The sequence below is a fragment of the Canis lupus genome, chromosome 1 (assembly GCF_003254725.2).
Source record: "Canis lupus dingo isolate Sandy chromosome 1, ASM325472v2, whole genome shotgun sequence".
NCBI lineage: Eukaryota > Metazoa > Chordata > Mammalia > Carnivora > Canidae > Canis > Canis lupus.
Genome location: NC_064243.1, coordinates 111680507 through 111707255, shown reverse-complemented (window position 1 = coordinate 111707255; position 26749 = coordinate 111680507). Strand labels below are relative to the sequence as shown.

Genomic DNA, 26749 nt, shown 5'->3' with positions numbered 1-26749 from the left:
GTACCTGGGTGGCTCAGTGGTTGAGCATCTGCCTTCACCTCAGGTCGTGATCCTGGGGTCCTGGGATCGAGTCCCACATGGGGCTCCCCATGGGGAGCCTGCTTCTCCCTATGCCTACGTCTCTGCCTTTCTGTGTCTCTCATGAATAAATAAATAAAATCTTTAAAAAAAGATTAATCACATTTCAATCCAATATGTCCAAAATATTATCATTGTAGAATGGGACCCATATAAACATTATTAATGAAGTATTTTACATTCCTTTATTTTTTCTGCCAAGTCTTCAAGTGCAGCATGTCATTTATGTTCACAGTGCATCTCCATCCAGACCAGCCACATTTCAAGGGCTCAGTAGCCACATGTGGCTTCTTTATTGCACAGTGAAGATCTAGACATACTAGCTAATTACTACATCTTCACAACAGTCCTATAAAGCAGGTACTGCTTCTGTTTTATAGATGAAACTGAGGCACAGAAAAATGAAGAGACTTGCCCCAAGTCACAAACTGGGGGAGGAACTGGGCTGTGGACCCAGAAAATGCAGCTCCTTGCATGTGGAATCAAGATGGGCTGCTGCACAGGTCAATATGAGGCTGGGTGAGAGAGTGCCCATGGGGGCTTCTCCCACGCTCACCAGAGGTCTCCGCAGAGGATAAGGATGATTCTGGAGAATGCTGAAGAACCTTGCGCCAGACCCAAGCAGGAGGGTGTGGGTGGGAATCCAGAGGCATGGGAAAGGATTGGATCATCTGCCTCTCACTTGCCACAGACTGCCAAGGCCGGAAAATCCCCCGGAGCATCTGGCTGCAGGCTGTGGACTGTAATGCTACTGGCTCCAGTGGGATGGAGCAGAAAGCTGGAGCTGAGTCCCTGTGAAGGCCCAGACCCAGGAGGGTTGGGGTGGCCAGGCCTTCTTCAATGGTCCATCTGGTACCTAGCTCTGCACTGAGAACCCCAATCTCTCATGCAATCACCCTTCCTTTCCGAATGGGAAAACTGAGGCTCAGAGAAGTCCCATGACTTGTCCAAGATCACATGGGAAGAACAGAAAGGATGTATCAGGAAGGACAAAAAAACACACTTCCCAACCCTCATCCCATGGCCATCCAATTCCCCTTCCAGAGGCAAGGGTACCAACTGCTTGCAGGTATTTCCTGAAATATTTTAGGCTATACGAGCATTCATAGCCAAATCGTTTTTTCAAAAGATTTTATTTATTTATTTATTTATTTGAGGGGACGGCAGTAGGGAGAGAGAACGTGAAGCAGATTCCTCGCTGAGTGTGGAGCCCAAGACGGGACTGGATCCCATGACCTCAAGATCATGACCTGAGCTGAAACTAAGAGTCAGATGCTCAAATGACTGAGCCACACAGATATCCCCTGATCATTTTTTTTTTTACACAGAAGTGGCACACTATTCTGCATCTTCCTTTTATTTTCCACTTAACAATATCATCTTCAGGGACGCCTAGGTAGCTCGGTGGTTATAGTGTCTGCCTTCGGCTCAGGGCATGATCCTGGAGTCCCAGGATTGAGTCCCACATCAGGCTCCCTGCATAGAGCCTGCTTCTCCCTCTGCCTGTGTCTCTGCCTCTCTCTCTCTCTCTCTCTCTCTCTCTGTCTCTCATGAATAAATAAATAAAATATTTTTTAAAAAACAATATCATCTTAATGATCTCTCCAGATTAATACATATGGATGTGCCTTGTTTTTTTTTTTAAGAATGCCCATAGACCTCAAACTATCTGAATGTAGCATAATTAACTTAACCAGTCCCCTCATAAGGAACGTTTAGGTTATTCCCCATTTTCTTCCATTAGAAACACTACTGAAATTAGTATCACTTGGGGAAACCTCCTGCCAGCCCTAGGAGGCCATGCCCATAAGATAAGTCCCCTGGAGGATAAGTCAAAGTGATGAGCATTTTTTTTAAAGATTTTATTTATTTATTCATGACAGACACACACACAGAGAGAGAGAGAGGCAGAGACACAGGCAGAGTGAGAAGCAGGCTCCATGCAGGGAGCCCGACATGGGCCTCGATCCTGGGTCTCCAGGATCACACCCTGGGCTGAAGGTGGCACTAAACTGCTGGGCCACCAGGGCTGCCTGTGATGTGCATTTATTATTTTGAAAAACATGTCCACACTGCACTCCAGATTCCCACCTCCACCACTGGTTGACTACCCATCTCTAAAAAGGGCTTTTCGCTCTCTCTGTGTTGTTTAAATGTTTTACAGTGAGAAGGTATTCACGTACTACTTATGTAATTAAAATTAAATAAGCCCTTCATTAAAAACTCAAACCTGGAAAGGAGAGAAACCAGAAGGGCCAGTTCAGACTGAGCCTCCCACCCTGTCCCCTGTCACATCTACCTTGTCCCCAACAAGTCCTACCTGATAGTGAAATCCATTTCTCAAGCACAAACACGGACCTCAGTGACCTTGGGAAAAATGCAGGGATGAGATGATGTAATTTTCCCTCTGTGGTTTTTTTCATCTGAATTAGATTCTTCTGCTCTTCCCATAGTTCTTTCTTCTCCTCCCTCTTCTCTCCTCAACTTCTGTTTCGGTGAGCACTGTACTGAAAATGTCTCTCAGGTCTGTCCAGTTCAATGAGAGAACACTTAAGTTATGCAAAATCTGGCATTTTCACAAGAAAGGAAGAAAGGAAGAGCAGTGCTAGGAGTTTAGAAGTAGAAACTGGAAAAGCAAAATAATAATCTATTCTATTTTAAATACATTAATGTCTCTCTTTCCTTTCCCTTCCCTTCCTGAACACAAGCAAGTAGATGGTGTCTGGAAGAGGGGATAGATCAGGGAGGGGGGTAGGGGGAGGTACACAGGGCTCAGAATCGGGTGTCAGAGCCAAGTAGGGTCAGGGTGGCATCCGTACCAGGGGCAGGGGGTCTGGGCAGGTGGCAACCCCAAGAGACTGGTTGACATTTGAGGGGATTGAGCAAAGAAGTAAACAAATAAAGATTTCTCACTGATGGAGAAATGAGCTATAATTATGCAAACAGTGAAAACTAGAATGGACTATGCAGAGTTGGGTTGGAATTGAAGATACCAGGGGAAATTCATGATTTTCAATATGTAAAAAGAGATCCAGAAATGAATGTAGATCTAAGTCCATGTGCATATATATGTAGGTGTATATGTGCATATTCCCAATCTCCATCCAGCAAGAGCCAGTCCGTGACCACATGGAGCAGCCAAATCTTGATTTCTAAATTTCATTCCCCTGAAATGTGGCAGGGTTTCTTCTTGGGGTGAAGGCTACTTTCAGGACTGGATTGAGGAAAGTACAAGATGAGTCTGGCACATCTCACTGTGCCAGGAAGCAAAAAAATGCCCAGAAAATGAGGGGGTCAGGTCAAAAGGATATGGGAGTCAGCTTAAAGGGGCTCTCTCAGGTCAAACTGAGGACAATTTGAACATCATAGTAAACAATGGTTACAATAGATTATCAGGACGTCTGATCCTGATAAGGCTCAGCGGTCGAGCGCCTGCCTTTGGCTTAGGTCGTGATCCCAGGATCCAGGATTGAGTCCCACATAGGACTCCCTGAGGGAGCCTACTTCTTCCTCTGCCTGTGTCTCTGCCTCTCTCATGAGTAAATAAAATCTTTTTAAACATTTTTAAAAGTTTAGATGAGGAATAGGGTATTTATCTCCAAAACATCTCCTCAGAAAACACATGATTAACAAAGGGGGAGAAAAAGAGTAATTTTACAGTAGAAAAGTCTGGAAGACACCCCCTTACTGAAGTATCACAGCAAATATCCTGAGGGGGAGGACCTGAAATTACTTCTGTGACACTCCAGCCAAAGACGCTTAGCCAGACTCTGATTATAAGAAGATACAGGATGAATGCACATTTATGGATATCTACCCCCAAACCGGCCTGTCATGTTTGCACGTTCAAGGAAAGAATGAAGAATGTTTCCAGACTAAAGGAAGACACGGAGACATGCAAGGTTATGCAATGCCAGAGTCCAGATTGGAGCCTTTGCTACGGAAGCCATGACTGGGACAGCCAGTGAAACTGAATGGAGTCTGAGAATTGGGTGGCAGTGATTTATTGATGCTAATATTATTCATTCGTGAGGCTGTAACCTGGTTATACAGGAGAAGGTCCTTGTTTGTAGGAAACACACAGTGAACATCCATAGGTGATGGGGGATAATACTAGCAACTCACTCTTGGATGATTTAGGAAAAGCAATTTCTTTGTACCAAGTTGTACCTGTAACTTCTCTGTAATCTTGAGATCTTGCCAATTAAATAATATTAAAACAGTGCTTTTAAAACTTGTTTGAGTACACTGGGGGTGAGGAATACATCTGGCATCAACGTCGACGTGAAACATATTTGCAAAATTGCAATAAAAATGTCACCAAACGAAACATAACCTTGCTTCAAAAGAGAATATCAAATACGGTTTTATAAATTGTTAGTATAACCCAGGAGAATAACTTCCAAGAGAAACAGTAAAAAAACAAACCCCAGAACACTGCTGGAGATTAAATTGCCTTCATGACCTAGAATTTTTGTCCAGTCTTTTTGCAAGTGCGTCATAATGACAAACATATATATAGGTTGTAGCACGCCCTGGGTGCTGCTCTAAGGATTCTGCAGATACTGCTTAATCCTTGCAGCAATCTTATGAGGAAGGTAATCTTAGTTCCCAATTTGAAGTTGATGAATCTGAGGCTGGAGAAAGGTAAACTAATTTGCCCAAGGTCACACAACTAGGAAAAGGTGGAGCTGGCTTAGAATTTTAGCCAGATCTCACAACACCCTGTAGAATGGACATCATCATCCCCCATTCGACAGATTGGGCAACCAAGTTTCAGAGAAACTAAATCGCTAATTCACAGTCATGCTGATTTTGAAAAGCCCAGACTTGTCCCCAAGTACAGACTGGCACAGCCAGGGAGACCTAATGTCAACAGTAAACCCTGAATCAGGAATCTTGGGCTGTCAATCTAGAGTTTTGCCAACCAATATGGTAGCCACTAGCCATATGTGGCTGTTTCATTCAAATTAATTAAAATTAAAACTGTGGTGTCTCACATTTGCCACTTTTATGTTTAAGAATTTTTTAAAAGATTTTAGGTATTTATTCATGAGAGACACAGAGAGGCAGAGACATAGGCAGAGGGAGAAGCAGGCACCCCATAGGGAAGCTGATGCAGGACTTGATCCCAAGACCCTGGGATCACGACCTTAGCCAAAGACAGATGCCCAACCACTGAGCGACCCAGGTGCTCCAACGTTATTATTATTTTAAAAGTAATCTCTACACCCAACATGCAGCTCAGATTCACAAGCCCGAGATCAAGAGTCACACACTCTAACCAACTGAGCCAGCCAGGCACCCCTCACCACTTTTCAGCATGTGCTTATGGCTACCACGCTGCACAGCTTAGACTACAGGACATCTCCATCATCATCAGAAGTCCTATTAGACAGGGTGGAAACTAGAGACTGCTTTGCAAGGGCTCAACAAGTATTATTTTCAAAGGGGGGACTAGAATATTCCAGATAGTTTTTAATTAAATGACAAATGTAAGAGCACCCCCTAAACAGACTGTTGGTAACAACCGCATTTCGTTTTTCACTAAAGAGGCAATGCCACATTTTTCACATAAAGGTCTAAGTCAGGAAAAGGAGCCTGTTGGCCCACAAACCCCAAGTGGGTTTCAATCCATGGTCATAACATGGTCATGATACAGTCATGGCTGTGACACCTGATGGTACCTCTAAAGTCTCACCTTGTAGACTTCTAATCCACTGAGTCAAAACCCCAGATCTTACTTTGAAGTATTTGGCATTCTGCATCACGGAAGGTACATATGGCCTCGAATAAAGAAAAGTGGAGAAAACAGAAAACAAAGGGTCTGCCAATAATAGCAGCTACCAATCACTCTTCCCAGCAAGGGCTGTTTACAGACCTAGTCTTCATCATTCTCACACTACCCCTGGGAAGCACACAGGATTACACCCATTTTTACAAACCAGACACGGTGGCTCACAAAGTGAAGTCACTGCCCAGATTCACACGGGTCATAAATAAAGGAATATGAACTTGAATCAGTCCCATCTCAAACTTCACATCCGGCTTCTTCCTGTGAATGGATTTACCTAATCTAAAGCAAGCCCAGGAGAGACACTGGTTCCAGCATAAAAGCACTGGAAAGCTCATGCAGACAATTGTCAAAGCAAATAGGATTACAGTACACTAACAACTAATTCACGCTAATGATAGGTCAGAGGCAGGGTGGAGAGGAAGCCAGGCACAGGAGGGCAGGTGAAAGGTTTAAAAGTCAATCGGAGAAGGACAAACATTATATGGTCTCATTCAATTGGGGAATATAAAAAATAGTGAAAGGGAATAAAGGGGAAAGGAGATAAAATGAGTGGGAAATATCAGAGAGGGAGACAGAACATGAGAGACTCCTAACTCTGGGAAACGAACTAGGGGTGGTGTAAGGGGAGGTGGGCGGGGGGTGGGGGTGACTGGGTGACAGGCACTGAGGGGGGCACTTGACAGGATGAGCACTGGGTGTTATTCTATATGTTGGCAAATTGAACACCAATAAAAAATAAATTTATAATAAAAAAAAAGAAGAAAAAAAAAAGATTTCCGAGTGAGGGGAGGAAATGCCCAGCTGGCTAAACTTCAGTCTGTCGCTGTACTCTCTAACCAGGCCCCAATGCTCTCTGCCATCACCACCGCCATGTGGGTTGAAATCATAGATCTTTTCTATCTCACCCACTAGAGTCCAGTGCAGTAATAACAGAAATTTTGAGACCTGTACCCTCCATCCAGCGGCCACATGTGGCTAATTTGAGCACTTGAAAGAGGACCGAGTAACTGAATTTTAAATTTTATTTTGTGTTAATGAATTTAGACTCAAATGTATACCCCACACATGGCTAGTGTCTGCCATATTGAACAGTACCTCATAAGAGCAGGGCATCCCCAGATGTATCCCCCAATGTGCAATGGGTGAACTAGTTGTTCTAGAGGCACTCTCTGGGGTCAGACTCCCGGGTCCAAATCCCGGCTCTGGGAAACCTTGAGGAAGTGACATAATCTTGAAGGTACCTCAGTGTTTGCATCTGTAAAATGGAGCATCCTTAAGTGGCCCTGAAAAAGTGTTGGAAGTTATTGAATCTAAGTGCAGAGCAAATAAATGTGCATTGCATGATCTTTCCAACTTGTCTGGGTGAGATTTTTTTTCCTAAGATTTTATTTATTTATTCATGAGAGACACAGAGAGAGGCAGAGACATAGGTAGAGGGAGAAGTAGGTTCCCTGTGGGAAGCCCGATGCGGAACTCGATCCCAGGACCCTGGGATCACAACCTGAACTGAAGGCAGCTACTCAACCGCTGAGCCATCCACATGCTCCGATTTTATTTTTAAATAAAAGTTGGAAAACCCAATGCTCGTTCTATTCTGCTCTGGGCATTCAGTGGTGCTAGTAAAGTGCTTACCTCAGTGCCTGGCACCTAGAAACAATGGAAGCCTTAAGAAGTTGAGCAAGCATTTACCTGGCAAACGCCTCCTCTCTGTCATGTGCCAGAGACATAGACAAATAACACGTACTGAGCACCTTCTAGATGCCAGGTACTGTCATAACCCTTTATATGTATTAACTTAACTTTAATCCCTACAGCCCTCTGAGGCAGGGAGGTTATTATCATTTACTTTAGGAAAGTAATATTGTTGCCTCTTAATTTTTTTATTTTTTAAATAAAAATAATGGGCAGCCCAGGTGGCTCAGCGGTTAGCACCACCTTCGGCCCAGGGCATGATTCTGGAGACCTGGGATCAAGTCCCACGTCGGACTCCCTGCATGGAGCTTGCTTCTCCCTCTGCCTGTGTCTCTGCCTCTCTCTTTCTCTCTCTTTCTCTGTGTCTCTCATGAATAAATAAATAAAATCTTAAAAATAAATAAATAATTTTTATTTTTAATTTCAGACTTAGAGAAAAACTATAAAAATGACACAAAGAATTCCTATATACCAGGGCATCTCGGTGGGTTAAGCACCTGCCTTTCTTTGGCTCAAATCATGATCTCAGGGTCCTGGGATCTAGCCCCGCAATGGGCTCCCTGCTCAGTGGGGAGTCTGCTTCTCCCTCTCTCTCTGCCCCTTCTCCTGCTCTTGCTCTCACTCTCAAATAAATAAGTAAAATATTAAAAAAAAAAGAATCCCTACAGCACCCATCAACCACATTCCCCCAAGTTAACATTTTACCATGTTTATCACTTTCTCTACTTCTGTGTAAATATTTTTTTCCTGAAGAGTCTGAGAGTAAACAGCAGACATGTTGCCCTTTTACCTCTAAATAGACACCAATGTGTATTTCCTAAAAACAAGGACTTTCTCTTACATAAGCATGTCATATTTATCTATAACAGGCAATTAACATTGGATATTAAAAAAAACATTGGATATAAATGATCTAATTTGTGGGGTTTCTTGAGTTTTTTTTTAAGATTTTATTTATTCATGAGAGACACACACAGAGAGAGGCAGAGACACAGGCAGAGGGAGAAGCAGGCTCCATGCTGGGAGCCCCATGTGGGACTCTATCCCAGGACCCCAGGATCATGACCTGAGTTGAAGGCAGATGCTCAACCACTGAGCCACCCAGGAGCCTCAAGATTTTTATTTATTTTATTTTATTTTATTTTATTTTATTTATTTATTTTTTGCTTAAATAATGTCTCTTGCAGCAAAAGAAAATTCTGGGCTCATGCACTGCATTCTGTGGTCTGTCTCTTTATTCCTCTTTCTTCTGGCATCCTTTGTTTCATGACATAGATATTTTTGAGGAGCAGAGGTCAGTTGCTTTGTAGAATGTCTCTCACTTTGAGCTTGTCTGATGTCTCCGCACGGTTAGATTCAGGACGTTTTGCCCAATACCATTGAAGTGACGCTGTGTCCTTTCTTGGGGCATCATATCAGGAGGCCCAAAATGTGTCTGTCCCATTACTAGTGATGTTAACTTTGATCACTCAGTTAAATGGTGCTTCCAGGTGTTTTCTTTCTTTTTTTATCTTTTTAGACGATTTGATTTATAAGTAATGTCTATGCCCAACATGAGGCTTGAACTCAGGACTCTTAGATCAAGGGTCATATGCCCCTTGGACTAAGCCAGCCAGGCGCCCTGGGGGCAGGGGGCAGAGGGGGGTTCTTTTTATTTTTATTTATTTTTTATTATTATTATTTTTATTTTACAAGTTGTAATTAGTTTATTGTTAGATTCAATATATTTTTTTATTTTAATAAATTTATTTTTTATTGGTGTTCAATTTGTCAACATACAGAATAACACCCAGTGCTCATCCCGTCAAGTGCCCACCTCATGCCCGCCACCCAGTCACCCCCACCCCCCACCCACCTCCCCTTCCACCACCCTTAGTTCGTTTCCCAGAGTTAGGAGTCTTTCATGTTCTGTCTCCCTTTCTGATATTTCCCACTTATTTTTTCTCCTTTCCCCTTTATTCCCTTTCACTATTTTTTATATTCCCCAAATGAATGAGACCATATAATGTTTGTCTTTCTCCGACTGACTTATTTCACTCAGCATAATACCCTCCAGTTCCATCCAAGAGGGAGGTTCTTTTTAATGTCAATATTCCTTCCTGTGAAATTAAGTATCTCAGGGGGAGATCATTTGTCACCATATAAATATCCTGTTACTCCTCAAACTTAAGCCCACTAATTTCAGCATCTATAGTGTGGCTCTAGATGGAGATTCCCACAACCTTTTCCTTGGGTTCAATTAATTTGCTGGAGCAGCTCGCAGGACTCAGAGAAACACTTTACTTACTACAACACCAGTTTATTATAAAGATATAACTTGAACAGACAGATGGAAGAGATGCATAGGGGGAGCACAGGGGGATGGGGGAGCCTCCATGCTCTCTGAGTCCACCACTACCCCCCATATCTCCAGGAAATCACTGACCTGGAAGCTCTCCAAACTCCATCCTTTCGGGTTTTTATGCAGGACTTTCACTGCAAGATTGATTAAATCATTGGCCACTGGGGACTGATTACATTCCCCACCCCATCTCCCCTCCCAGGAGGTCAGACTGGTAGGAATCAGAGTTCCAACCCTCTAATCACCTGACTGGTTCCCCAGGCAACCAGCCCCCAATCCTTTAGTGCTTTCCAAAAGTCGCCTCATTAACATGAACTCAGGTGAGCCAGGAAAGGGGTTTGTTATGAAGACGCTTTTATTGCTGTCATCATTCAGGAAATTCTGTAGGTTTTAGGAACTCTTGGAGAAACCAGGTCAAAGACCAAACATATATTTCTTATTATAAATCAAATATCACAGCATCTATTATCAGCTCTTGCCTGAATCAATTATTCTTTTTTTTTAAAGAACAGTTGTTGTTTTTTTAAGATTATTTATTTATTTATCCATGAAAGACACAGAGAGATTGAGAGAGAGAGAGAGAGAGAGGCAGAGATACAGGCAGAGACAGAAGCAGGCTCCATGCAGGGAGCCCGACGGGGGACTTGCCCCGAGCCAAAGGCAGATGCTCAACCGCTGAGCCACCCAGGGATCCCCTATTCTTTTTTTTTTTTTTCAAGATTTTATTTATTTGACAGAGCCCGAGAGCTTGTGCACACACACACACACACACACACACACACACACACTAGCAGGAGAAGCAGCAGAGGGTGAGGGAGAAGCAGGCTCTCCCCTGAATAGGGAGTCCAATGCAGGGATCATGACCTAAGCCAAAGGCAGACGCTCAAACTCCTGAGCCACCCAGACATCCCTGAATCAACTATTCTTTAAGATTTATTTATTCATGAGAGAGAGAGGGGGGGGGGGTTGCAGAGAGAGAGGCAGAGACATAGGGAGAAGCAGGCTCCTCTTAGGAGCGCAGATGCAGGACTCGATCCCGGATTCCGGGATCACAACCTGAGATGAAGGCAGCCGCCCAACCGTTGAGCCACCCATATTTATTCATGAAAGACACAGAGAGAGAGAGATAGCTGGACACACAGGCAGAAGGAGAAGCAGGATCCATGCAGGGAGCCCAACGCCAGACTCGATCCCGAGTCTCCAGGACGTCGCCCTGTCCGAAGGCGGCACTAAACCGCTGAGCCATCGGGGCTGCCCTGAATCAATTATTCTTTTTTTTTTTTTTTTTTTTATGATAGTCACAGAGAGAGAGAGAGAGAGGCAGAGACTCAGGCAGAGGGAGAAGCAGGTTCCATGCCCCGGGAGCCCGACATGGGACTCGATCCCGGGTCTCCAGGATCGCGCCCTGGGCCAAAGGCAGGTGCTAAACCGCTGCGCCATCCAGGGATCCCTGAATCAATTATTCTTAATGAAGATTCCCAAATGGTAATGTTCTGATTCCATCATTCCTCTACATTCATTAGTTGACTTGTGACTCTAAGAAAGAGCTTTCTCTTCTCTCATTTATTGACTTACACCCTTCTTTAAAAGATTCTTATTTATTTTGAGAGAAAGAGAGAGAGAAGGCATACAAGAGTGAGTGCTGAGGGTGGGTGGGTGGTGAGGAGCAGAGGGAAAAAAGAGGAAGCACACTCCTTGCCGAGCAGAGCGTGAAGTGGGGCTCGATCTCACGACCCTGAGATCATTATCTGGGCCAAAATCAAGAATTCAGCGCTTAACTGACTGAGCCATCCAGTCCATCCAGCCATCCCTGACTTACTCACACCCTTAATATCGCTATATAGTCATGGATTCCTCTTTCTTCAATGGGTTATAACCTTTCACTATCATTATTTAATTTGGTGCTCAATTTGCCCCAGATTCAGTCGTAGAGAGTTTCTTTCAGATGTGTCCTTTTAACACACACCCATCGTTCTTTGACTATGTTCTTACTTCGTAGGTCGCCTCTGTTTTAAAGATGAAGACACTGAGGCACAGGGGAATTGAATAACTTGCCACCTTTACGTATTGTAGCCACAGGACCAAGATCTGAATGCAAGCACTGGCGGTCCCAGAATACAAGCTCGTAGAAACTCAACCATGGAGTGTCTTAACCCAAACCAAAACCATGACTTCTTGTTCACAGCCATATCCCCTCCACTCAGCATGATGCTTGACCCACAGTACCTGTTAAATAAAGATGTATGAAGGGTCGCCTGAGTGGCTCAATTGGTTTAAGTATCTGGCTCTTGATTTCAGCTCAGGTCACGATCTCGGGGCCCTGGGATCGAGCCCTGCATTGTCAGGCTCCCCACTCAGTGAGGAGTCTGCTGGTCTTGCTCTCTGCCCCTCCCCCGTCTGCCTGCCTGTACACTCTCTCTGTCTCTCTCATGTAAATAAATCTTTTTGAAAGAAAAGATTTCTTATGAAATCTGGGGTACCTGGCTGGCTTAGTTGGAGGAGCGTGTGACTCTTGATCTCAAGGTCATGAGTTCAAGCCCCACATTGGGGGTAGAGTCTACTTAATTTTAAAAAACGTATGAAATGGTGGATCCCTGGGTGGCTCAGTGGTTTAGCGCCTGCCTTTGGCCCGGGGCGTGATCCTGGAGTTCCAGGATCCAGTCCCAGGATCGAGTCCCGCATCAGGCTCCTGTCGTGGAGCCTGCTTTTCCCTCTGCCTGTGTCTCTGCCTCTCTCTCCTCTCTATGTCTATCATGAATAAATAAATAAAATCTTTAAAAAAACGTATGAAACGAATAAAGGAATGAATGAATAATCCATCTGTCATATCCCTCAGATCCTAATTTCCCTTCTTTCCTTCCTTAAATCCACTCTTAATCATGATAGTCTCACTTGTGCATATACTCTCAAGTCTCTGGCTTTGTCCTCTTGATAATGCAATCTGGCAATATCCCACTTTCTACCGCTCAGTTTCCATACTCACGTAAGTGACCAAAGCTGGAGAAAAATCACACAACTCTGCTGGAAAGTCTTACTTTAAATTCATGATTCATAACTTCCACTGGGCTCTTAATTCTGCCTAGAAATCAGCCTACATGGTCACGTCCATTCCCTTGCCTGCGCTCCAATTTCATACTTTCTCAGCTTCCCACAAAGCAACTCCCATTACCCTCCATGGACATCAAACAATGGAGGAACTACTCAACGTGATCGGTCTTCAGGGATATGCTTGCAAAAAACACAATGAGATACTACAACACACCTACACAAAGGATAACATTTAAAAGACCTACTGATGACACCTTATATTGATGAGAAAGTGGAGCTACAAGAATCCTTACTCACTAGCAGGACTGTAAAACAGTACAACTGATTTTGAAGAGGTCTGGTAGTTTCTTAATAAGCCAAACACATGCCAGTCCTCTGACACAGCAGTTCTACTGCCAAGAATTTACATATGAGCAATGAAAATTTATGTCCATAAAGGTAAGTGTACAAGAATATTCATAGCAGCTTTATTCATAATAGCCCCAAATTGGAAACAGTATGAGTGTTCGTCAATAAAAGAATAAATAGGGGCACCTGGGTGGCTCAGTGGTTGAGCATCTGCCTTTGGTTCAAGTCGTGATCCCGGGATCCTGGGATCGAATCCTACACTAGGCTCCCCAGAGAGAGCCTGCTACTCGCTCTGCCTATGTCTCTGCCTCTCTCTGTGTGTCTCTCATGAATAAATAAATAAAATCTTTATTAAAAAAATAAATCATGATATGCCACTTTATGTGGAGTGAAAGAAGCCTTACACAAATGAGTATATACTGTATACTTCTATTTATGCAAAGTTCTAAGGCTTTAGATACCGAGCACTTGAAATGTAGCTAGTGCAAACTGAAATGTAATAAAAGCATAAAATACACAAAGCATTCCAGAGACTGAGTACAAAAAACCCATAAAATATCTCATTGATAATGGTTTTATATGGATTATGTATTCAAATGATGTCTGCGCATATAAGGTTAGAATATATGATTAAAATTAACCACATCTTTTTACTTTTTTAATGTGGATACTAGAAAATTTTGAATTATGTATGTAATTTAAGTGTGTCTTGTGATATATTTCTGTTGGGCAAAGCAGATCTAAAATTTTTAAGTAAGTGCTCACTTTGGCAGCACATACACTAAAATTGGAATGATACAGAGAAGATTAGGATGGCCCCTATGCAAGGATCACATGCAAATTTGTGAAGTTCCATATAATTTTTAAATTTTTTGTTTACTTATTTGAGAAAGAGCACAAGCAGGCAGGGAGAGGGAGAAGCAGGCTCCCTGCTGAGCAAGGAGCCTGCTGGCTGGATCCCAGGACCCTTGAGATCATGACTTGAGCAGAAGGCAGCCGCTTAACCAACTGAGCCACCCAGGTGCTATAGGGTCCTGGGACTGAGCCATGTGGGGCTCTTTGCTCAATAGGAGGCCCACTTCTCCCTCTCCCTCTATTCTCTCTCTCCCTCTCTCATTCTCTCAAATAAATAAATAAAATCTCTTAAAAAATACATATGTGATAAATAAATGAATGAATGAAATTTATAAATAAGACCAGGAGCACCTGACTAGCTCAGTTGGTAGAGCATGCAACTCTTGATCTGGGTGTCATGAATTCAAGCCCCATGCAGGGCATGAAGTCTACTTAATCAAAAGAAAATTTTACTTCATAAATAAGACAAAAGCAAAACGACATATATTTCTAAAACATCTTACTGGAGCACTGTCTAACTTCTAGAACCACTCAAGGATTCTCTGGTTCTCAGGGGGAATGTAGCTTTGTATGCCCTACTATATATCACTGACTAGGGCCCACACTTTATAAGGTTTAGACTCAGCTTTGCAAATTATTTTCATAAATGATAAGAAAATTGATAGACTGAAAACTTGTTCTCTGGTAAATGCAAATGACTTCAGATGTAAGTGATATCTGCCTGGTAAACAACGGAACCCCAACAAAATTGCACCTGCCAACGTTAAACAGGCAAGAAGGACTTTATTCAGGGGGTATTGCGGGAGGGTAAAGAGGCCAGCACTCAGTCTGAACTCAAATCTGCTAAAACAAAGAGCAGTTGGGTTTTTAAGAGGTGGGGTGAGGGGGACATCTTAGGTCATCTGTGTTTGCTAGTTGGCTTTCCCCAAAGGAAAAGAAATCTGTGCGACAGGAGGTAGTTTTACAACTTGGAAGAAGGTGCCCACAGAAGTGAGGCTTTCACCACCTCCTCTAGGAAGACTGTAAGACAGACAGGGGTGCTACCTCCTTTGAAGTTTACATTTCAAAGAGATGGTTCCCAGGGCCTAGAGAAAGACGTGTTTCTGGGCTATAAAACTGGCAGGAGGCTTTTAAAGACATTTACATAGATCTCAAAGGCATAGAGAAAGAATTTATAATGACAAGTTTTCTAAAGTGAGTGCTCTAAGAAAAGCGAGGTCTGGGGCTTCTGTGGTTAGGCCATCTGGATTCTGGAAGGGCTGGGGTGAGAGGGAGGTCAGGAGTTTAAAAGTGGAGAGAAGCCTATCAAAAGTTTAGTCAAGCTGAAGGAAAAGTTACAGCCCTCTTGGTCCAGCCCTGTAAAGCCAGTCTGCTTGGGTTCAAATCTGGGTTCCAGTGCTTATTAAAGCTGGGTGACCTGGGGCAAGTTTCTCAACCTCTCTGGGTCTGGTTTCTTCATCTTGTAAAATGCAGATGATGAATACTTACCTCATAGGATGGTTATATAAATCAGGTATGTCAATCCAAGTATAGCACTTAAAACAGTACCTGATATGTGGATTAATTGCTGTAGGTAAATTATTTTACTGTTCTGAGCCTCAGTTTCCCCAAACTTTCCATCTGAGAATGTATGCAGAAAACTAAATGAGACTCCAGATGCAAACACCCTCAGTACAGGCCTGGCATGTGGTAAGACTTTTAAAATGATTAACATTCCGTAACTACAGTTACTATTAACTGTTGCTTACTTTCTTATTAATTTCCTATTTTGTTCCTATAATCATTATTTACTATTGTGTCACCATACTCTTCCTCATTAATATGGATACTGGAAATATTACTATTATGATCTTGTTATTGACCGCATCTGGTCCCCCCTCCATCAAGCCATCCCAAGTCTGCCAAGACCTCAGTCCCAAGCCAGGCTTTTCCATCCTGGTGCCTCTACACCTTGGAGGAAATGGAAATGGAACTTAGGCCCCAAGTCCCCAACATGAAGCAGAGGTCAACAGCACCACTGAGATCTCCCGATGAGTAGGATGCAGAGGCTAGGCCCACAGAACAATTTTTAAGAAGCCAAACAGATGACAAGGTCGGGGGGTGGGGGGACAAGGATGGTGTATGATCCATTAAACAAAGCTCCTCTAGAGCACCTGGGTGGCTCAGTGGTTGAGCATCTGCCTTTGGCTCAGGTCTTGATTCCAGGGTCCTGGGATTGAGTCCCACATCCGGCTTCCTGCAGGGAGCCTGCTTCTCCCTCTGCCTATGTCTCTGCCTCTCTCTCTCTGTCTCTCATGAATAAATAAATAAAATCCTAAAAAAAAAAACAAGAAAACAAAGCTCCCCTCTGCTCCCAAACATTACTAAAAGCCCCATTCACCCTTCTCACTTCTTAGTGGTTTCATGGGGTAACCCTTCACCAGTGGGATCGCCCACAAACTGGCTAAACCCCAACTTCCCCCTGGGCTGTGGTTCTAGATCTCAGATTCTCTGTTAAAGATCTTGGCAGTCCCATCTTAGTTCAGCTAAGTGGTCACCCTCAGAGGTTAGGGTAAGAAATGAGTCCTTCAAAACACTGTACAAAGGAATTGAACTTTTATTGAGACCTTTATGTGCCAGAAGCTGACTACACAGGGGCATAAGGCACGGTCCCTGCCCTTGAGGAGCTCACAGTCTAGTAAGGAACTCAGATGCCAAAACAATTGCCACAGAGATGGTGGGGGTGGGGGGGGGTGGGGCAGGGGCAGCAGCCAGCATAGGAGGGCACCACTATCCGCCTTGGCCCGATATTCCAGGTTGGCTCTGCCCCCTATATACCAGGTTGGCTCCACCCTCTATATTCCAGGTTGGCTCCACCCCCCTATATTCCAGGTTGCTCCAACCCCTACATTCCAGGTTGGTTCTGCCCCCATATTCAAGGTTGGCTATAAAAAAGCGAAGAGGAAGTTTATCATTGTTTCCCCCATCTTCCCTGGGACAGCCCTGGCTTTTCTCTGTCCTAGGCACCATGAGGAGGGGAGGGAGAGACAAAGATGAGGGAGATACATTTGCTGCCTTCAGAAAGCTATTAACACCCTGGCAGGATATATACAAACAATGGTAACTTTATTTCCCAAAGCCGCAAACCAGTGCAGCAGAAGCCGGGGATAGTGGGGACAATGGGAAGAACAGAGGCTGGGCCAGCCCAGTCCAGTCCAGTCAGGGAAAGGAAAGTAATGGGAAGAGAGAGGTACCCAGGGCCAGGGAACAGGGCAAGATGGAAGTTTCTAGATGGAAAAACTCATAATAAGGTGCGAGCAGCCACAGCCAACAGAAAGGCTGTCAACCCAGTGAAGGGAGTTGCAGAGGCTTTACCATGGGCCACATCTTTGGTAGGGATCCCTGCCATATTTCTACGGTCCTGGTGGCCAGTGGCACCTCCAGCAAAGCTAGATTCCTCTTTCCCGGAGGTCTCAGGATGTACTTCCTGGGGAGAAGTCTGGCTGGTTGGGGCTGAGGTGGCTTTGGTGGTAGAGACACGCGTGGTTGGCGCTGGGGTGGAAGTGGTGACAGAGGTGGTTGGGGCCAGAGTGGTGGGCTTAGGGGCGGGCAGCAGGACAAGGGGTGGGATTCGCGGGGAGAAAAAGGTCTTGTTGTGGAGGTCCGAGTTACAGCGGGACCCCTGGCAGCAGGAGCCACTGAGTGTGAACCCTGGGCCTGTCACCACATCCCGGGTGCAGAACTCGTCCTGGACACAGCCCCGCACGGGCAAGGATACAGTCACATTCGCTGCAGGAGGGAGACACAGTAGGTCGGTGGTTGGAGGCTTGCCGAGCCAGAATGAAACAGGGGCGAGACAAGGGCAAGAACCCCCAAAATGAGGGACAGGAGGGCTCTGCCTCCGTTCACCCAAAAGTCTCAATTCAGGCCCCACTTTAAGAAACGCTGTCCCACTGTCTCTGACACATAGTGAGCCGCATTTCCCACTCTTGAGAGGAAAGGTGTGTGGGATGAACTACAAGTCCCACAATGCCTTGCAAGGGAAGTGTGGACAGGGAGACACCTCTCACAGGACCAAAGAGCCAACAAACTTTCCCTACATCCCACTCATTTTTTCCATCTCTCTCTCTCTCTCTTCCACCCCCTCCCCTGCCAAAATTTAGTCTTGAGAGTTCAGAACTACATCTCCCATAATACACCTGAAGAGGAGTTTGAAGAACATCCCCCAGTTCAACATCCCCCCTGAGGCAGAGGCCAGGCCCATGCACTACCTCTCTCCTAAGTGGTTAGGTGGGGGGCCCTAACTCCTTGAGTTTTAAGGAATCGAAGTAGACCCCTGCCATCTAGAAGCTTGGAGGCTTACATTTCCTATGGCATATTGTCCCATTCTGCACCTACCAGGCCTCTATGGAAATGCATTTCCCCCCCAAAAAAAAACTCTAGGACAAAAGCAACCTTAGCCCCATGCTATTTGGGGATAGGGCTGCATTATTCAGGATGCTCTAGGATAAGACAAGAACTTAGGCCTACAGTTTCCAGAAGGCGTTGGGGGGGGGGAAGTCTTTGTGTAAAGGGCTACCCACCGCCCATGAGGCCTCAGAGAGGCTACCACAACTCCTGTCGGCCCCGTGCTCTCGACTCGCTCACCTGCAGTCAGGGTGACGTTACCGTCGAAGCAGCCCTTGTAGACGTGGTCGCTGGCGTTGTAGCAGCTCACGACGGGCGGCGCCGTGCCGTGGCACGCCTCGCGGCTCAGCCCCACGCAGCTGTAGCACTCGGCACCGTTGGGCTGGTACGCACTCTCATTGCCTGCGAGGGGAGCAGGTAGGAGGGAAACGGTCCAGAAGGTTCAGGAAGCACAGGTCAGCCCAAAGTCCCTGGACGGACTCTCGGCTCAGCCCCTAGCCCCGCCCCCACGCAGGCCCCGCCCACCTCCCGTAGCTCCGCCCCTGGCGTCCCGCCCCACGAGGTCGGCCTCGACGAAGCCCCGCCTGCCGCCGCGTGGCCCCGCCCCCAGCCCGGGCCTCGTTCTCCCGCCTCCGGCTTGGGATCACCCCAGTGGCTCGGCCGCGGTGTGGCTCCGCCCCCCGAGCCTAGGGCCCCGCCCCCACCCACCTGCGGGGTTGAGCGCTCGCGACGTGAGGTTGAGTTTGGAGTTGCAGCGGTCCTGGGAGCATTGCTGCAGCTGGATGAAGGCCAGAATTCCGTGAAGGTCCAGGCCGCGGTCATTCTTGCCCGGGAGACCCGAGCCGCAGCCCCGCACTGCCACCGAGAACTGCCCGTGGACTGCGGGAGGGGGAGGAGCGGGGTGAGCGGCGGCGGGACCTCGAGTGGACCCCCCCCACCAGAAGAGAGCGGGTCGCAGGCGAAAGAGCCACAGACAGAGGGGCAGAACCGCAAAGGGCTGAGTCCGAGGGGATCCGAGGGGACAGGCTGACAGACTCTGGACAAAAAAGAGGCGGGGAAGGCCAAGAGTGGAGTAGGACGGGGCCGGGCGACAGAGGGGCGCAACCGCCGGAAGCATCCTAAGGAGGACCTGGGAGACTGACAGGGCACAGGGGCAGAGAGGTGGGGCCTCCCCGGAGCCTAGCCTCAGCCAGGGGCAAGATTCCCCCGGGCGTGGGCCGGTGGGGTGGAGCCTCCGTCTAGGGAACCTAGGAGACCCCTAGAGCGGTCAGCATCACAGCGAGCCTACCTGGATAGAGGATTCTGGAAGGGACAGGGTGGGTAGCGAGGTCTCAGGGGTGGGGCGGAAATGGATAGATTGTGCCCTTGAAGGGGACCAGGTCCCAAATCCGGGCTCTCCCAGTTGGCCCAACTCCGGTAGCACTTCTCAGCTCCACCCCTCTAAGCCCTAACGGCGTGATGCTGTTGAAGGGCCCCAGTCAGGCTGAAAAGGAAGCGTGGAGGGCGTTGAATGGGTGGGGGACAAATTCGGAAGAAGGGGCGGGACAAAAGGAGGCGGAGCTTGGCTGGAGAAGCATGAAGGGGCACGAATGGACCAGAGGGCCCCACTCACTGGTCTCCACCGCCCCCACGGACTCTGTGCAGACGTCCACGCCCGGCGCGCACTTCACGATCTTGGTCTTTTGCGGAGAGCATCCGTCATCTGCTCTCTGCACGCAGCTGTAGCATTCCAGGGCCTGCGTTCCTGGGGATGCAGGGCCGAGTAGAAATGAGGTATTGCTCCTGGAACCTCCTTCCGGAAAGGAGGAACAGTCCTTCTCGTGCCCTCTCTCCCCGGGATGGGACGACACGATTGCCCACCGCTTTCCAGGACAGAAGTAAGGAAAACCTCCCCACAAATCTGGTGCCCCTCTGCTTCAAGCCCCCTATGCCTGCAGTGGGAGCATCCTTCCCACAGCCCCTTATATCCAAGACGAGGGATCCCTGCTATGGATGGGAGAGACACTCTCCCACAGTTCACCCTTCTGATGGGACAACTCCTCCACAGTCCGGTCAGCTCAAGGAGAGATCCGTCCTCACTGCCCCTTCTGACCAGGGCGGGGGATCCTTGCCACAGCCCCCATCCGTTCAGGATGGAAAAACTTTTCCCACGGTCCCCCAGGGCAGGAATCCTCCGGACAGTCTCTCTGCCCAGGGTGGGGGATCCCTCCCACAGCCTCCTTGAGCAGAGCCGATGATCCTTCCCAGGTCTCCACAGCTCTTCCTGTAGGAGACAGCTCCTTCTAGAACCCTTACTCTACCCCCTCTATCCTCTCCTGGCAGCAGACCCACCTCCAAGAAGGAGCGGCGGCAGCAGCAGCAGCAGCAGCTGCCAGCCTGGAGTCCAGATCACTGCCTGGGCGCCTGCTTTTCTGGCAGGGGCCATGGCTCGGTCCTGCTCCCTCGATGTCCCCCCTGGGTGTGCCGCTTCCCAACCTGGGCCCTCTTACCTGAGCCCAGGATGAGTAAGCTCCCCCCAGGCAACCCTGGCCTTGCCCAACCAGGCCAAATCAGCGTCCGCCGTGGGGCGGAGCACCCGCCCCTGCGTGCGTCACCCCACAGCTGCCGAGGAGGGAAAGGGTGGGAGTCAAGGTTCTCTGACAATTCCCAGGAGAAAGTCTGTGTGTTTGGGGCCGGGGGGTGTAGAGGGGAAAGTACTGAGGCTCAGAATGGGTAAGGGGTCAGCTGGACACCCAGCCCCCCGGAAATATTTAATGAGTACGTACGGTGTGCAAGCTTTGGTTTGCGCCACTGTTGGAGGTGAAGATAGAACCAGTGCCTGTCCTCACAGAGCACACTGTCTGATGGGGGAGACAGATACTAATTAAGTAATCACACAAACTGTTATGTACAACTAGAATAATGACAGAAGAAGTGTAGGAAGCTCCAAGGAGTTATGGAGTCTGGGGGTGGGGGGCTGGTTGGCCAGTGAAGCTTGCTCCAAGGTGTCTGCCCTTCAAGATGTGGTCTCAAAGACTTGGGGGCAGAGCAGATTACAAAGCAAAGGAAGCAGCTTGTGCAAAGACTAGAGCATGGACCACTCAGGGAGTAGAGCAGTGGGCTTGGAGCTCAGAGGACAAAGGAGGAAGGTGGATGTTAGAGGTGGAGGAGCCAGGCAGGGACATTAGAGGCCCTGTGAAGAAATTTCAATTAATTCTGAGAAAGGTGAATAAACTTTTAGAGGGTGTAAATCAGTGGGGGTGGGAGGGCACACAGTCAGACTTACTTTTTTTTTTTTAAGATTTTATTTATTTATTCATGAGAGACACAGAAAGGGGGGGAGAGAGAGAGAGAGAGAGAGAGGCAAAGACACAGGCAGAGGAAGAAGCAGGATCCATGCAGGGAGCCCGACGTGGGACTCGATCCCGGGTCTCCAGGATCACACCCTGGGCTGAAGACAGGTGCCAAACTGCTGAGCCACCCAGGGATTCCCCCCAGACTTACTTTTTAAAAAATATTTTCTAATTTTCTTTAGCATTTTAAAAAAAAATTTAGCATTTTTTTAAAGGTTTTATTTATTCATTCATGAGAGACACAGAGAGTGGGAGAGGCAGAGACACAGGCAGAGGGAGAAGCAGGCTCTACGCAGGGAGGCTGATGTGGGACTCGATCCTGGATCTCCAGGATCAGGCCCTGGGCCCAAGACAGGTGCTAAACCACTGAACTACCCAGGGATCCCCAGATGTGCTTTTTTTTTTTTTTTAAGTGTTTCTTTCTCCCTCTCTTTTTGAAGGATTTTATTTATTTATTTATTTATTTATTTATTTATTTATTTGGCAGAGAGAGAGTGCACAGGCAGGGGGTGAGGGAAAAGCAGACTCCCTGTGGAGTAGGAAGCCTGATGCGGGGCTTCATCCCAGGACCCTGAGATCATGACCTGAGCCAAAGGCAGATGCTTAACTGACTGAACTACCCAGGCACTCCCAGACTTGTTTTTTAATGTTATCAAAATCTGGGAACAAATGTAAATATCCATCAAAAGGGAATGGAGAAAAAATGAGTGGGTCCCGAACCCCAGTGGATTATATTACACAGCAGTAAAAACAAGCCAACTACTGGTGTCTGCAGCCACATGGATGAATCTCGAAAACTTTATGGAGAGCTCAAGAAGCCTTACACACATAAAGCATACCATAGAATTCCATGTACATGAACTTCTAGAACAGAACAGGGATTCATTTTCCCAATGGAGCACTGGTGCTGAGCCTCTGCTATCTTCATCTAGGTGGTAGTTACACATGTGTACAAATCTGTAAAGAATTACCCAGCTATAACTTATATACTCCACTGAGTGTACATTATACTTTTTAAAAAGGAAGAAAAAAGATAAAGGATATCACTGTGGCCTCTGTGTAAAAAAAGGAGAAGGGGCGCCTCGGTGGCTCAGTGGTTGCGTGTCTGCCTTCGGCTCAGGTCACGATCCTGGGGTCCTGGGATCCTGCATCGGACTCCCCACAGGGAGCATGCTTCTGCCTCTGCCTGTCTCTGCCTCTCTGTGTCTGTCATGAATAAATAAATAAAATCTTAAAAAAAAAAAGAAGATGATGATGATGATGATGATTCTGGAGGGAGAGAGAAAACCAGGAGACCAGTGAGGGAGCTGGGCTGTCTTCCAGGTAAGGAAGAAAAGCAGCCCCTGACATCAGGGAGTTGGCCAGGCACCCACAGTGAGGCCATGGTGTTCTGTTACACACCAACACCAACACAGAACACCCACACTGGACAGGAGCACACCGTGACCTGGTAGAGGGAGACACGACCAGGACCACTGCATTACTGTGTGTAGGTTCAGAAACAAGAACATTGTGCAAGCTGCAAAATGACTAATCATCCCATGTCCAGGCTCATATAAGTGTCTCCTTATGTTATGTTATAGTATTTATATAGATTATGTTTATTACATAATATTTATATCATTATACTATATTATATCATTATATAAGTCACATCTCTAACCTTTCTTTGTTTCTCCCCACTCATAGGTAAGATTTATCTATACCAGGGAAAAATAGCGGCTGTGTTCATTAAGATATCAGCTATTCCCCAGACCCCGCTGGGCACCCCTATTCCCAATAATGACTAGCACCTCACTCATACAGGTGACGTCACTTGGCTTCCTGCTGAGGCTCGCAGGGAGAAAGTGAATGACTACTTGTGAAGTCATCCAGCACTGACCCCTGCCTCCCTGCCTTTCAGCCTTGCAGCCTTGAAATCCCAGCCCCACTTATGCCCACTTATGGCTTGCTGTGTGACCCTGGGGAAGTGTCTTCACCTCTCTGAGCCTCTGAGATATCTGTTTTGTAAGGAGTGTCTTTTTTTTTTTTTTTAAGGAGTGTCTTTCATAGTGGAGCGAGGCAGTGGGTAAAGTATAAACACTAGACAGAATGAAATTTTAATCTTGCCTGTGCCATCCTCTTGCTGTGTGACCTCAAGCAACTGGGACTCCCTCTCTGACCTTCAGCTGCCTCTTTTGCCAAATGGATCTGAAAACCCCTATCTCCTGAGGGATGGAGCGAGTCAGGTTAATAATACCATAACTATTGTGTGTTCAGGAGTAGGAGGCCCTGCAGTCCCCAGCTGCGTGGGAGAGTTTCAGGGAGGAACCCCAACTAGCCAGACCAGAAGAACTAGCATTTTGGGAGGGAGTGGTACCCAGGGTGGGGAGTCTCCTCTTGCTCAGGCCTGCCTGGATCCTCGATGCTGACCCCCACCTGGCCCAGGCCCAGAGAGCAGAGGGAGGGTTGAATGCAGCGCCTTTACTTACACCTGCTCTGATTCTTCCCTGCTCCTATTCACAGAGATCACTGCAAAATGATTTAGTATTTGGTTCCCCAGATAGGTGAACAGAGAGGCCAGTGTGGAGGCAGTCTCCAGCTCTGGAGGTCATGGCAGGGCCTTATACAACCTTGGGTTGTCTGTCCACCACGGTTTCCTGTCCCCCGGGCCAAGGCAGGCCCTGAGCCCAGTGACATTCCCAGCCTATCTCAGACCCATTCCCTCTGGGACGTACAATCTGGGATGTATCAGGGAAGGGGTGGAGTTAGGGGCAGGGCTGGCTACATAATTTGTGGGGCTTGGTGCAAAACGTAAATATGAGGACCTGGTTCAAAAAGCATGAAAGAGGGATCCCTGGGTGGCGCAGCGGTTTGGCGCCTGCCTTTGGCCCAGGGCGCGATCCTGGAGACCCGGGATCGAATCCCACGTCGGGCTCCTGGTGCATGGAGCCTGCTTCTCCCTCTGCCTATGTCTCTGCCTCTCTCTCTCTGTGTGACTATCATAATAAAAAAAAAAAAAGCATGAAAGAGTGCCATTAAAGATATTAAAATAGAAGTGCATTTTCCCTTTCTTCTGCCATCTTTCTCCGCCCATCCTGGCATTTAATATCATATTCCCAAAGGCAAACATCTTGATGCTTGAGAGCACAGACCTTCAGAGGTATCTACAGACCCTGTCCCACACCCAGAGCAACTGGGTTGCTAGACTCCCTTTCCAGTGGGCAGCTGTCCACTGCCATGCCCCAACCCAAGATGCCATGTGGGACAGGTGCATGACCCTGTTCTTTCTGGGTGTCCCTTGGCCCTGCTGAAGCTGGAGGGTGACAGTGGTCACAGGGCAGGGGCCGGGAGGGAAAGGCAGATAAAGCCTGTCTCCAGGACGGGGAAGGTGGCAGGAGGTGAATACTTGTGTGAGCTCCAATCCCCTCCAGTGCATGCCTGACATCCCTTTAGACTTCTTACAAAATACACATTCAAAAAAGAAAATTAAGAATTTCCAGGTGGCAGCTACAGAGCATCAAATCGGAAAGGGCTTCTTGGCACAAGGACCTGTCAACTACACTGATCACCTGTCTGAGAAGTTGCCCCACCCCACTCCACCCCCTGCTGCTGTCAGCACTCAGTTTGCAGAGGGCTTGGGGTGAACTGATCCAAGAATCCAGATGTCTGGCACCTGGAGGTGGAGGCCAAGGGACACAGGGGTCCCCCGAGGGCCCGGGGTTGGAGGCGTTTGTATCACCAGGACTCAGGAGCACATCTGGATCCTTAAGAAATCTTGCAACAGGGACGCCTGGGTGGCTCAGCGGTTGAGCGTCTGCCTTTGGCCCAGGGCGTGATCTCGGAGTCCTGGGATCGAGTCCCACATCGGGCTCCCTGCATGGAGCCTGCTTCTCCCTCTGCCCGTGTCTCTGCCTCTCTCTCTCTCTGTCTCTCATGAATAAATAAATAAAATATTAAAAAAAAAAAGAAATCTTGCAACAGGACACCCAGGCCCTGAGGAAATGGGAACCAGACTGAGGGCCTAGTTCCAGAGAGGTTTTTCCAGTGGGCAAAGACCTGTCTCTACACAGTGAGGGCCTAAAGTGGTCAGGACTGCACTGAGCAATCCCAGGGGGCTGTGGAAGCCCAGAATAGGCAAGTCCAGCCCAGGGATCAAGGAGAGCTTCCTGAAGGAGGGGACACCTTGAATAACACCTAAAGAATGAAGAGCCCTTTGCTTATTCTCTGCTGTCCTCGATCCTCAGCAGCTCTTTCTCATCAGTTAATTGAGCCAGCAGATGTTCCTTCAACACCTAATTTGCATTTGGGCCTTCTGCTGTGTGCCATGGACTCAGTAGTGACCCAAAGAGCCCTGATCCCTGCCTCCTGGGGCTCCCAACCAGCACAAGAGACATGCTCATCGACTGATGACCCAAAGTCCCCAAGGCTGTGATGGGGGGGGGGAAGCACTGGCACAGTGTCAGGGCTGGCTGGACCCAGGAAGCCCAGAGGAAGCACCTAGCTCAGCCAGGAGAATCAGGGAAGGCTCCCTGGAGAAGGAAACATCTGAGCTATGATGAGTAGTAGGGTGGAGTGAGGAAAGGTGCCTCAGCATAAGGAACAGTATGTACAAAGACCAAAAGATGAAAGGGAAGCATTTTTTCCACTTCTATGGAATGAAATGTGCCCTATGGTGCTGAGGACAGGGCAGTAACCAGGACGCCACTGGCTATGACCTCATGGGATTCCGGGTCGATACGGGACACAGATCCATCACCAGTGATGACCTAGAGTGTTCAGGGATGAGACAGGGGAGCTCAAAATGGGGTATTTGACCCATCTAGGGGGCCCCAAGAATGGCTTCCTGAAAGAAGGGACACCCCAAAGAAAACCTGAGTTGCTAGCTGGTTA

General features: G+C 47.4%; 1 protein-coding gene and 1 non-coding gene across 2 annotated transcripts; one reads left to right on the top strand and one right to left on the bottom strand.

The window, feature by feature from the left end:
- Positions 1-14061: 14061 nt before the first annotated feature.
- LOC112645788 (U6 spliceosomal RNA) lies at positions 14062-14168 on the top strand. The gene has a single exon (XR_003127255.1). It is a non-coding gene; the product is annotated as a U6 spliceosomal RNA (small nuclear RNA).
- Positions 14169-16737: 2569 nt separating this feature from the next.
- On the bottom strand, positions 16738-21052 carry LYPD3 (LY6/PLAUR domain containing 3). Its single transcript, XM_025424769.3, has 5 exons — positions 20877-21052; positions 20158-20289; positions 19254-19424; positions 18786-18947; positions 16738-17927 (listed from the first exon to the last, which is right to left on the bottom strand). The coding sequence occupies exons 1-5, from the start codon at positions 20968-20970 to the stop codon at positions 17440-17442; spliced, it is 1047 nt and encodes a 348-aa protein (XP_025280554.3). The 5' UTR covers positions 20971-21052; the 3' UTR covers positions 16738-17439.
- Between the last annotated feature and the right edge of the window lie 5697 nt (positions 21053-26749).